The 12,839-nt window shown below is 52.5% G+C and overlaps 1 protein-coding gene across 9 annotated transcripts in view; it reads right to left on the reverse strand.

Moving 5' to 3' along the window:
* Nucleotides 1–3,121: 3,121 nt before the first annotated feature.
* The window catches only part of DCLK2 (doublecortin like kinase 2), a 164,212-nt gene continuing 154,494 nt past the window's right edge, over nucleotides 3,122–12,839 (reverse strand). For 4 of the 9 annotated variants that reach the window (XM_047798284.1, XM_047798283.1, XM_047798282.1 and 1 more), the window contains 4 exons: nucleotides 11,149–11,245; nucleotides 10,462–10,542; nucleotides 8,741–8,857; nucleotides 3,122–4,022 (listed from right to left, as the gene is read on the reverse strand). In XM_047798284.1, coding sequence (XP_047654240.1) covers nucleotides 3,852–4,022; nucleotides 8,741–8,857; nucleotides 10,462–10,542; nucleotides 11,149–11,245 — 466 coding nt within the window. In that variant the 3' untranslated portion in view covers nucleotides 3,122–3,851. Of the gene's footprint in view, nucleotides 8,858–10,461; nucleotides 10,543–11,148; nucleotides 11,246–12,839 lie in introns of all 9 variants that reach the window. The other 5 variants (XM_047798289.1, XM_047798288.1, XM_047798285.1 and 2 more) reach the window with 4 other exon arrangements.

A 12,839-nucleotide genomic window follows, 5' to 3' on the forward strand; every position in this document is an offset into this window, starting at 1 on the left:
CTTAAGACAGACATTCCCTCTAAAGCATCTTGGACCACCTGGAGGGGAGACCAGCTCTCAGGACCCCTGTCCTGGGGGTGGGAGAGGCACACACCAGCTCCGGCAGCTCCAGGTTCCTCATCTGTCTAGCTGGGATACGAGCCTCTCTCAGCGCTGCTGTGTGGCTCAAACAAGACAGGCTGAAATACTGTGTACACTGTAAACTTTTGTTACCATTGAGCACCTGGGCATTCCAAAAACTAGACAATCCCTCCTTTAGAAAGCAACTAATTCTCTCACCGCACTGCTCTGAGATGCTGCCTCTGCGCTCACACCTGACCCTCTGCACCGCCTACCCACGGCCCTCGGCCTCCACCCAGAGCAACCGAAAGATGGCTGTACCCCTGCTGTGGCACTTCATGTAGCCACACATCAAGCCAAGGTGCCTCTGGTCTCTCCTAACCAACATTGGGCCTTTCTCCCACAGTCCTTGGCTGGCAGGGCTTTAAACGCCTCGCCACTCTGGCTGCTGTCTTCCAGCTGATGGCTGCTTTATCTACACCACACCCCCTGAGGCCCCAGCGCAGAATCACACGTGGTGGGAAGTTATGCTAACATTTAAGCAGTTCTGTTGGTGCGTAATGAAACAGTGCTCCCTGAACTTCTCCCCTCTCAGATCTTTCCCATGAAGCCTTGAACACCAAGGCCATGGCCACCGCAGCGTAAGAGAATCATGGGACCTCATGCTGTGATCTCACATTTCAGGTTTGGATCAGTGCTCTAACCTCCCAGATTTCAAATCAGTCCCGCCCATTGAAAACAACAGACAAGCACTCTTTCTACATTGTCATCCACACGGTACGTAAAAACGAAACAAGAGCAAGAGAACAGAGGACAAGCCCCCCCCTCCCCTTTTTGTCTTTTTAGTCTTTTTAAGGGACCGCAGCCAGGACATATATGCAAGTTCCCAGGATAGGGGGCTAAAGGAGCTGTAGCTGCCAGTCTATACCACAGCCACAGCTACGCCAGATCCAAGCCTTGTCTTCGACCTCCACAGCTCACAGCAACGCCAGATCCTTAACCCACTGAATGAGGCCAGGGATCGAACCTGCATCCTCATGGTTACTAGTCAGATTCGTTACTGCTGAGCTATAACGGGAACTCTAAGCCTTTCTTTTTGGAGCTGGACTGTCTACTATGGGAGGCAAAGTCAGTGGCTATTAAACACTTAAAACGTTCCTGGTCCAACCTGAAAAAAGTTATACCTGTCAAGGCAGCAGATTTCAAAGACTTAGTATAAAGAATGTAAAATATCCCAATGATTGTTTTAAAATTAATTACAGGTTGAAATAATACTTTGGGTATATTTAGATCCATTGAGTTAAATAAAATGTACTATAAAATTAGTTTTACTTCTTCCTTTTCACCTTTTTTAATGTGGTACCAGAAAATGTTAAATCACGCCGCTTACATTGTATTCCCATGGGACAGCAAACAGCCCTGGAAGTCCCGCTCTGAGACAGCATCACCAACCAGCACTCCTGCTTTCAATATGGTTTCTCCGTTCTGTCCTATCTCCTCATTTGCGGTTCGCAATCTTATTCATGAAAACATTCTGGGGAATTTTACCAAATGCTTCCAATCCATATATTTCCATGTCACAACTTCTTTGAAGAAAGAAAGGTAGGCACACACCCACTCTTGGCTGAGCCCGGCAGGTGCCCTGATGGCTTCGGCACATCACTGCCTCCCTTGCTTTATCCTATTCGAAGGTCAGCTCTTTAGACATGGATCCAAACCTAAAGCATGTTCCGCTCTCACTGTGCAGGAGCAGAGGAACCAAGTAGTCATGGACCTGTATTTAATTTGGATTCTGAGGCCAGAATCAGAGGCCAAGAAATGTTTGCTAAATGTGTGGGTGAATGAACAGTTTGCTTGTGGTGTCGGAGCCTTTACTTAGGCTCTTCATCTGGATGAGCACACACATCCCAGGTGCCCTGGATGGCAGGTCGCCTCCGAAAGAGCCCAGGTTTGCAATCTGTGGAATCTGACACCACTTCCTGGCTCTGTCTCCTGCCAGTTCTCTGACCTGGGTTATGTCACCTGACTTTGGGCTTGCTCCTTCACACCACTTACTGCTCAAGGTGTTTGTGGGATTAAGATCCTTGCTTTTCTTTAACTGCCAGGCCATGCTGCCACACCCAGTTCAGGCTACTCCGGTCTCCGGGCCATCCAAGGGTGGCACAGAGCATGCCAGCACGTGCTGGACAGTGACTGGCCACTTATTTTCTTAAGTCTTTACCAGATGTCTTTGCTCCTTGCAGTTCAAGGGATAGAGTTGGGTTTCAGTCTCTGATCAGTGCTAGAGGCCTCGTTCCATCATTCTTCTACTTTCATTTTTCTCCTCTTCCTTTTATGTTAGTTCTTCACGTCCATTAACAAAAATTTTTCTATTGGAAGCTATGAAAAAGCTTGCTTCTTAACCAGTGAGGAGAGTGACGAGCAGAATGTTCTGGACCTGCCCAGCACCACCTCCTCTTGAAGCCTGGAAGCCCATCTGATTCCTGTACCCGCATCTACACTGGCTCACGGGCAGCACCAGCCCAGAGAGAAATCATCGCGCAGCAGTTTGAATGAAGAGCTCCAGAGCTGGAAGAGATGGCTCCAAGTGGTGGCATCGTCAGCCTTGAGACGGTGGGGACAGAAGCAATTCCAGGCTGAGCCAGAGCCGAGGCAAGCAGACTTTTTCAGGGAACAGAAACCAAGAGCCAAAATACACTGAAGACGGCGCAATCTCTGAGCAAGACAGACAGAGACAGTCCAGAGCAGGTGCCCCAACTCCCCATTTTCAGTAAACCCTGACCTTCCTGTCACTGGTTCCATTAAAGTCCTCTGTTGTGCTCTAATCATCTTTATTGATTTTTGAGCTTTTGTTGTGTGAGTTTCTGCACCTGTTACCAACTACACTTCCACCAGAACACACCTCCGTGTGTCCTTCCCAAGCGTCTCTCTCCCTCGTCGTGGCCCCTAGACCTCACACAAGCAGACACTGGCACCTTCCTGAACCTCCTGGCCAAGGAGGTGTTGCTTTGACCACACATCCTCTGTAAAACAACCACGCAGGAACCTCTGCTCACCCTGATGAGTTTTTCTCAAGAAGGAAGAGTTTATTATAGGTTGGATACACTTGTAAGGGTGCAAAAGTCTAACAATGACAATGAACTACAGACCCACCTGTTTTAGAAGATGAGCAGGTAAAACAAATACACTGATTATGTACAATCGTCATTAAAAAGAGCAGGGTGGGGGAAAAGAGGAAAAACTGCCAGCAGCCTTCCAGAAGGTTAATAACAGAGGATGCAGGCACCTTCCCACGCAGCCTGACTGTGCCCAGGCTCCCTCGGTGTTTCTGTCACTGCAGGTGAGAAGCAGGTGGAGGAAGAGGCTCTGATGGCTCCTGGGGCTACCGGTTGGTCCTGCTCTGCCTGCAGCGGGACCTGGAGAAGGAAGCGTGCGGCTGGTCCCTGCACAAGGACGTAGTAGGCACTATCATCCTGGGAGAGCTCCGGAGCCGAGGGCCCGGTCCTGCGGCCAGAAGCCTGCCCACCAGAGGGACACTCGCTGTTCCAAGCTGTCTGTAGGAAAAAGGGAGCCCTCCGAGTTGCTTAAATAAGGGAGAGGTCGAGGTTCATCCAAAGTGTTTCTATAAAAATGCACTCGATGCCGGATAAAAGTTGCAACATCCTCCTGGTGACGCTGTCAAATGTCCACCGAACTGAAAAGACGGGTTTTAAAAGAAGCCACTCTGAGGACCGGTCCCCAAGCTGCCTGCGTGCACAGGCCCCTCCAGACCCGGGCCAGATGTTGGTGAATCAGTCGCGGTGGCGGCGCCAGGTCCCCGGCCGCTCGCCACCCGAGGCGGCGGCGGGAGAGCAGGGGCGCGGGGGCGACTCCCGGGACGCGGGGGGCTCCTGCCCGGGCCGGCTGCCCTCGGCGCCGAGCTTGCTGCCGAAGATCTGGCCCTCCTTATCTAGAGCCGTGTTCTGAGGACAGAGCAGCGAGACAGGGGACAGGACGTTAGCCCACTGGCCGGAGCCGCCAGCGCGAGCAGGGTGAGAGCATGCAGGCGAGAGCGGGAGAGGAGAAATAACGCCCAGCGCCCCCGCAGAAGTCCCGGGCCAGCCCTCCACCCCCGGCCCCAGGCACGGCCTCTGCTCCTCCTGCCCTGGACGCCGGGACCGTGACCGTCCCCGCTCCACACAGCTTCCCACCGCTTCTCTCAGGCCTTGGAACCCAGGAGAGTCCTGGACAAAAAGCAAACCTCATGAGAGTGCGAGGCCTTAACTAACTTTTCCATACAAGGACCCCACCAGGGATTGGAGGTGACCCCTTCCGCTAACCCCTGAGGCTCCATAATCTTTGAAAGCCTTGGAATCCATGAGGCAGCATTAGGCTTCCGGCCTCCACCACGGCCCCTGCTCTCCTCCCGCGTGGGTTTCTCCTGTGCTGTGGGAGCACAGGAGCCGCCCTGCTTTCTGACCCTAGCCTGGCAGGTGGGCCTGGGCTTTGTCTTCCTTTTCGGGCTGGCTTTCAGGTAGGATGCTCACTACCCTATCACTGGGTTTTCTAAATGTGGGGAGCTTTCAGTTCTCAGGCACCTTTAGCTAAAAGGCACATGGGCCACAGAAGTTATTTTGTAATCTACCCACTTTGAGGGGAAAAGGCACCACCAATTTTTTCTGTACTCTGACTGAAGAAAAAAAAAAGTCTGGAGAAAATGTGAACAACAGTGGGGCTTCCTTGGATGCATGTGCCGCTGCCTTCAGGGCACTCGATGTCAACAGCATCCTCTACAGGCCCTTCCTGCCTCAAGCTGAGCCCTTGGTCATTGCCAAGGACAAGTTCCATTACACGGAAGAGAGGTAACTGTGGAAAAGTCAAATGGGAAACTCAGCATCGCTCTTTAACAGGCTTCCAAGGTCCAAGTATGAGCAGAGGCCAGGCCGGCCCTCAGCGAAAACACTGAAAACGGAGTGATGAGGCATTCACATTTTTCTACCATAAAATGTCCCCCGGGTGGAAGAAACCAACAGCCCCGCAATTATTTCTCCTCTTCCCTTCCCGTCAAGGACGAGTGTGTGCAGCGGAAAGAAGCATGGCCGTGCAGTTAGTACGTACCCTCGCCGTGGACCTAGTCAGAGGGAAGCAATGCAGGCGGCGGGAGAGGCAAGAGGAGGGAGGAGAGAAGCAGGGACAGAAACCAGACTTACTTTCAACAGAAGCAACACGACCGAGACAGTTTTGTCTACCTTAAACTAAGCCCCAGTCCTTCCCCACTTCCCCTTGAAAGAAGCAGCAAACCCCGTGTGGGGAAGCACTCCTTTTGAATCCATCCTTTCTCCAGGTGGCTACCAGGCTACAAAATGCAACAAGAAGGGGTTTCTCCTAAGGCCTTTACCCGCCAAGAGAGGCCTCGTCCAGTTCCCAGCTGCAGCGAGGCCACTGGGCTTGGCAGGGAACCCCTGCAGATGCCCTATCCTCCCCGAAGCATCGAAAAAAAGGCCAGTGCAACCACAGGCCTGTCTTAACCCAAGTCCTACCCGATACCCTTCTGTTGTCCCAAAGCCTCGCTGACTCTACACTGTCTTATTGATGCAGGTGCATCTTTGGCAGTGTATCTGGGGAAAGAACAACAGCCTTCCCAAAGCTTCCCATCCATATGCCATCATTCCCCACAAGCTGCTTTGTCACCTAAAGGGCAAATCGCCTCTAGCAGGAGAACTCCTGGAGTCCTCCTGGGCGCTCGCCAGCTTCTGGTCTGGGAAGGCAGGCAATGTGGCAAGCTGAGAAGTTTTAGGTCAAGTTTCCGAGAGTGTGCTTGGCTGAAACGGGCGTCAGTAGGTGCAGGAGACCTGCCCCCGCAAGAAGCTGAGAGCTGGAGGCCAGTGTCAAAGTCTAAGAGAGGCATGCAGATTTAAAAGGGGCTGAGAATTAGAGACTGCTCCAGTCAAGCACAGCTTGTTGAATACCAGAATTCTGCTTCAGGATCCCCAGAGTTTCAACGGGGCCCAGAATGAAACTTTGAAGTGTCTCTCAAACTGTCAAATCAAACTGTCAAACAAAATGCAGACAAGAGCATCAACTTTACTTTCTTGCACTGTCACTGACCTTTCCTATCCTATCCTATCATTTTTTCACTGGAGCCTTAGGCTCCAATTTGGGGGGAGGGGACACTGGGGGTGGCAACAGAGAGTAAGGCTCTGTCTAAGAGGATTCCGCCTCAGAACCTGTGTATGTGGTCGCCACTACTACCTGTATCTGCAGGCAACCACCTGCACCTCATGTACGTCTGTTAAGAGACCACATAAATACCCGGGAGAGGCCTTTGTGAATAGTGACTTTTAAAGGAACACTTGAAACTGTTCCCAAGGGCAGAATACACAGACACACAGTAATGGTGAAGAGGGCAAGGGTGACGACACAGAAGCTACCCCCACACGGCCATGCCGCAGGCCAGGTGCTTGGCTGGGCGGGGATGAGGACAACAAGCTCATGGAGGCCAGATGGCTGTTGCTTGCGGGGGACAAGCCAAAAGTCACAGGCCAGCTCTTTGGCCCAGGAGAACGGTTATCTCCAGAGAGACAGGCTTTGTTGATCTCCCCCGAGGGATGGGAGCACCCTGACGTCAGTCAGCGCCTCCCCCCAGTAAGGAGCTGCAGAGCTGTGGAGGGAACGTGGGGTTAGATGGAGCCCTAACGACATGCCCAAGATGACACTGAACACACACGTGAACACACACGTGCACAGTCACCGCTGGAATTACGCAGAAGAAAGCCCTGTTCCTTCGCGCAAACATCTTGTGAACGCTCAGGAGTTTGAAACCTAATGGCTCAACTGCATCAGCAAATGGAAAAGGCCATTTGTAAACTGTATGACGGAGGTTCTGTCTGAGGGCCCAGAGGTCCTTGCCCAGACTGGGCCACGTGGCAGAAGGGCCAATCATTCCAGAAACTTGGCGGGCCCCGGGCCTCAGGCCATCCCCTGCCATCAGGGCTGGGAGTCAGAGGTGACCCAGGGAACCAGGGTGGAACGCTCCGCACATCCCATGAAGGGTCTTCCTCCAGGAGACCATGCGGCCAAGTTCACATGTGGTTATTCCCTTGTGCTTCTAACAAATGACGCTTAAGGTTTTTGATTACCTGTTGCCAATTTTCAATGTTTCTAAATGTCCACTCACCCTGCTGCTGGCAGCAGGGCCGTGACTCCCTGTGGGCAGCGCTGGCACTCAGGAATGAACCACGTGAAGCCCTTCGCCCTCTGCGGGCTCAGGTGGGGTGGTTCTGTTGAAAGGGCTTAAGCTGCAAGTCTGTGACGAAGCTGACGTTCTCAGGCTCAGCAGAGCCCTGGTGAAACGCCAGGAAAACCACACCTCAAGAGGCCCTCCCGCTGCCTTGGCGCCGAGCACCCCCAGGAGCACATCAGGAGCCCGTTGCGTGGTCCAGCCTGGGGTCTGGGGAGACCACACGTCCCAGGAGAGGACGGGACAGAGGGCAGCCAACTAAATGCAGCCCCTGGGGGAGGAGAGGCTGGCAGTGTCAGGACGGTGGTGGAGGCTCCAGGCCACACCACGCGTTCCACGCTCATCAGGATCAAGACCTTCCCTCCAGCGTCTATCGGGACCCACGTGCGGGTAGGGGCTACAGCGCCCCGGGAGACAAGCAACTGTTCTCCATGGTAGGTAGGAACTGAACCACTCCAGACGGTGAGGGCCTGTCTAGAGGTCAGAGGGTGGAGCTGGGGAGACAGTCCATGGCTCACTGCCAGGCTCTGGGGACCCCGTGGGCCGCAGATCCCCACTGTGAGCAGGCCTCCTTGGAGAGCCTGACCTCTGGCTCTGGGAAGCAGGCCTCGCCCGCCCCCTCATCCTGTGAATGGTGTGGGCCGAAGAGAGGTCACGGCTGAGGACCTGGTGCCCTGGACACGGCACCGCAGCAGGTGGGGACGCATGGGGGCGGGGGTGGCTTTGCGGCCCTGGGTGGACAAGGACTCGGGTCTGGACAGCTGCTGTTGGGTGTACTGACCACACTTCTGGCTCAATTTAATTTTTTCTGCCTCCTTCTCCCGTTTGCTGAACTTACTTTAAGGCCACTTTTCATTTGCTGTATTTATGGATTTAAGTAAGCTGCCTTAATAACATTTTGGAAGAGGCAAGATCTGAAAAAATATGGGCATCATTGTTACTGACATCTCATAAAATTTTACCAACCCTGTTAAAAAACTGATTTTTTTTTCCTTGTTCTTTTCTTTTAAAAGCTGCAAATTTGCCTAATTCTGGCTGTTTCTTATCCCAAGTCCCAAAGAGTAGTAGTTCATAGCTCAGAGCATCTCTGTGAGGCCCTGGGTATTCAGGGAGTTACCACATGGGCTTGGGAACCCCCCTCCAGGCGGGAAAGCAAAGCTGAGGACAGAAGCAGCTGCCTGGGGGGCCGGGAGCCCAGGAGAAGAGGCCAGAGCTCCCTGGCCAGGGGCCCGTCAGCCTGGCCTTGCTGGGACCTGCACAACCTCTTACCCTAGGACTAGGGATCTGGAAGTTGGCTGCACGGGTGCTCCTTGAATGCCAAGCCGTTCCTGGAGTGAGAGGAAAATGGAAGGTGCCCGCTGCCACGGGAGGGAAGCACCTGGCTACTAAGATTCAATATGGGCTGAGCAGTCGGGCCAGACAAGGCCCCTTCCCACGGGCGGAAGCACGTGTTTGACTTACCATGATAACGGAGACCCCACTGGTGGTGCTGCTCTGTTTGGGGAGCGCGTTAGTAAAGTGCTGTTTTAGTTTACCTGTCACTTCAGCTTGCATGTTATTCTCCTGGGAGGCATCATCCTACAGAAGAGAATCAAATACATGGATTGTGACATTCACTTCAGAGTCATCTCTTTTTTTTTTTTTTTTTGTCTTTTTGACATTTCTTGGGCCGCTTCTGCGGCATATGGAGGTTCCCAGGCTAGAAGTCAAATCAGAGCTGTAGCCACCAGCCTACGCCAGAGCCACAACAACACGGGATCTGAGCCAAATCTGCAACCTATACCACAGCTCACGGCAACGCCGGATCATTAACCCACTGAGCAAGGGCAGGGATCGAACCCGCAACCTCATGGTTCCTAGTGGGATTCGTTAACCACTGTGCCACGACGGGAACTGCCAGGGTCATCTCTTCCTTCATGGTCACGCACCACCATCTCTTCCTAAATGGGCTCCCCTCGGTCACAAGGTCAGGAGAATGACGACCTTCGAAAATTAATCACTGTTATTTGGCAGTCCCCTGCCCTCGGAAAGCCCTTCTACCACTCGCTCCCTCCTTAGGTCTGGAGCAGGCCAAGGAGGGGCAGAGGGCCTGGTGGCACAAGAAGGACAGACTTCAGGGTTCTGAGACCCTCCCCCACAGCACCAGTGCCACCTAATTTAGTACAGATCCCTCCCATGGAAACATCAAAATGAGTAAACAGTGTATCATTTTAATCAAGACTGGAGATAGCAGGAGTTCCCATCCTGGCGCAGTGGAAATGAATCCGACTAGGAACCATGAGGTTTCGGGTTCCATCCCCAGCCTCACTCAGTGGGTTGAGGATCTGGCACTGCTGTGAGCTGTGCTGCAAGTCACGAACGTGGCTTGGATCTGGCGTTGCTGTGCCTCTGGGATTTGACCCCTAGCCTGGGAATCTCCATATGCCGTGGGTGTGGCCCTAAAAAGACAAAAGACAAAAAAAAAAAAAAAAAGAATAGGGATAGCTGTTAGTCTTCATTGCTCATTAAAAAAAAAAAAAAAAATATGGCATCTCAGCTACGTGGTCCAAGAGCCAAGTCACTTAGCAGGACCCAGAGACTTTGAACAGAGCTGTCAGAGCACGTGGGACAGTGGGGGCAGCAGAGATGCACAAGGTGGGCCCCGAAGTCGGCCAAAGCCCTTGAATTAATGTCGCTCTCCCAGGACCTCCAGCACTGAGGGAGATGCAGATTTTCGTGTTGTTGCTGTTTTGTGGGCTATGTTTACCCCAAACCTGAGGCACCACCCAAGCTCAAGGCAGCTCTGGCAACATGACACAGCCCCTACCCACAGCAAGAGCCCTCTTGGGAGTCCAGGCCATGAAGACAGAGATCTGTCACATGCTCACTCCAGGCAAATCCTGAAAGCTCTCATGTAAACCCCAGGGCAACAGAAGGCAAAAGCTCCTTGGAGAGCATCCTGCCTGAACCCTTCGTCTCACAGACCAGGACCCTGAGGCCCAGAGAGGGACAGTGGCTCACCAGGTAACTCACAGAGCCAGAGTTCAGTGCCAACCTCTTCCTCCCAGAGAGCTCCCTTCGTGCTACTTGCTCACTGGAGAACAGAGACATGTAATCTGCCATGGAACTGGGATGCAGGACCCTGCCTGCGCAAGGGCCACAGGGCACAGAGGTGTGGGGTCCCTGGGAACGTGAGCACTTACTGACACCCAGGGGTGACTCAGGATTTGTCCCGCAGTGCACCGTGCTTCAACGTTTACCTGAAGCATTTGACTGATCAGTTCCTGGAAAGAAATGAAGACAATGATTGAGGAGACAAAAGGGTGTGATCCAGCATAAATACAAAAATCTGAGTTGGCACCAAGAACTGCATGGAACAGCCAACACAGTGGCTCAGCCGCCACTGCCTGTGCCTAAGACGCAGTTACACTGACCCAGCTGCCTGAGTCGGCGGCAGCGAGACAAACTCTCTCCTGAATGTACTTTAAACCAAGATGTTCCCTCCTAAGAGTTCTGCTCATTATCATCATTCCACAGTGCAGACATGCGGTGCTGCTCCTTTTGGCCAATTCAGCGTGTCTCAAAAGTCCATCCCTATAGTCTGATGGGTGTCGGTCCCATGTTTCTCGAAGAAATGAAAGAACGAACATTTAGGGCTTAGAGGAGCATGGGAGGCTGGTGCAGCAAACTGGGAAGGCGGGCAGCCAACTCAGCTTTCAGAATTTGGTTAAGCATTTCAGAGATAACACTGTGGAATGAACTTAAAGAAGACCCCACATCAAAAGTCAAGACAGACCCGGAGCTTAGCACCAAGAGCTGTGATGTCCCCACCTGACAGGTGAGGCCCCCTGGACAGGATGCAACCCCCAGAAACAAGCCAGGACGGGTACCTTTGCTGAGTCGGTGATATTGTCCCAGTAGGGGGCTGGGAACTCGAGCTTCCCAGCCAGGATCTGGTCAAAGAGGTCTTCCTGGAGGTTGTTCTCACTGTCAGTGACAAAGAAATGGAAGAAGAGTCAGGATCACCAGATGGCTTTCACACAAGATGCTCATGGGAAGAGGGGAGAGAGGAATCATCCCCTCTGGCTGGGGTGTTTTCATGTCTCAGCTGTGGATCTCACCTGCCTTGGGAATGACACCCTCCCCCTTTAGCCACTGACCCAAAGAATAATTCCATGGGCCTGGGAATCAAAAGAAAAAAAAAAAGGGCGGGGGGGAGAAAGGGGGGGAGACAAAGAGAGGGAGAGAGAGAAAAGGACAAATGATGCAAGAAATGTGTTTCGTGGGTACAGGGATTCAGTGTGGGAAGATGAGATATTCCAGAGATGGGTGGTGGTGATGGTTGCACAACATTGTGAATGTACTTAATACCACCTAATACTTAAACTGTATGCCTAAAAATGCTTAAAATGATCAATTTTTAAATATATATTTGCCCCCCAATGGCACAAATAATGTAAAGCCTCATTTCATAAAACAAACAAACAAGCTCAGCATCTGCCCTTACTTCATCTCTCATGGTAATAAGAGCAGAAAAGCAGCAAATCTGAACCAGATCTCCTTGCTCTTCCTCTTTCCACTCTTTCCAATAAAGCAACCAAAGATCAGCAAAGCAGGCATCATGTGAAAAAGTCACAAGGAGTTCAGAACCTGAACACAGTGTTCACGGCATAATTGGCTCCCCAACGGAACTTGACTTTCACTGAAGCTCAGTCTGAGAGAGAGGTCCATCCAAGGACACCAACTAGAACCGCACAGGCTGATGCAAACCTGCCTCGCCACCCCTAGGTGGGCATCCCTCCCCACCCTGGGCCTACCTGCCCTCCCCATCCCCCTCGCCCCCCCAAAAAAGGTGCACCTGCAAACACAGCTGGTGCCTAACGAATGACGACTTGGCTTTCCATGGATGGTGCCATGGAAACATGGAAACACTGACGGGAAAATTCAGGAAGCTGGACATCTCCACAGCCACAGAGCCCCTTCATTTGGTGGACACACCAATGGCCAGAGTGAGAACAAAGTCACTGCCCTTCTAGGCCATCACAAAACCCTAGTGGAAAATTCTGGATAGGCTGCTAGAATCTAGATCAAAACTTGGGAGCGGAAGTTCAGTCTCCCCTGGCAAGTGTGGAACATTTTGAGATCCTGACGGACACCTGCAGCCTCCTCACTGCTCAGGGGGATCCTGCAAGACCCCACCCAGCTTTCAGGACAGGGGCCTGCTCATGCTACCCACCCCCTAGGGTGTGTAAAGGCAAGGGGGGTGTCCCTAGAAAGAGAGGGTTCAGGCCAGTGTCCAGAGGAAGATCCTGGGGCTGTGTGATGAGGTAGCTGCTTGGGGGAAAAGAGTAGCATTTGTGAGCTTTGTGACCAGCCATGACACCAAACCAAACCCAGTGGAATCGACATTGCTGGTCCATACATCTGGGTCATGTGGCACACGGAGCAGCACAAGTCAGGTTCGGTGACAGGGCAAGGCAAGAGATGCCCCCATCCACTCTCCTGAGAAAGGAGCTTCTTGAGTGAGCACAGACTCTTTCTTTCTAGGTGTTTAAGTAGTTTCCTTTCCTTTTTACTGTAC

Source organism: Phacochoerus africanus, chromosome 10 (genome assembly GCF_016906955.1).
Source record: "Phacochoerus africanus isolate WHEZ1 chromosome 10, ROS_Pafr_v1, whole genome shotgun sequence".
In the NCBI taxonomy this organism is placed as follows: domain Eukaryota; kingdom Metazoa; phylum Chordata; class Mammalia; order Artiodactyla; family Suidae; genus Phacochoerus; species Phacochoerus africanus.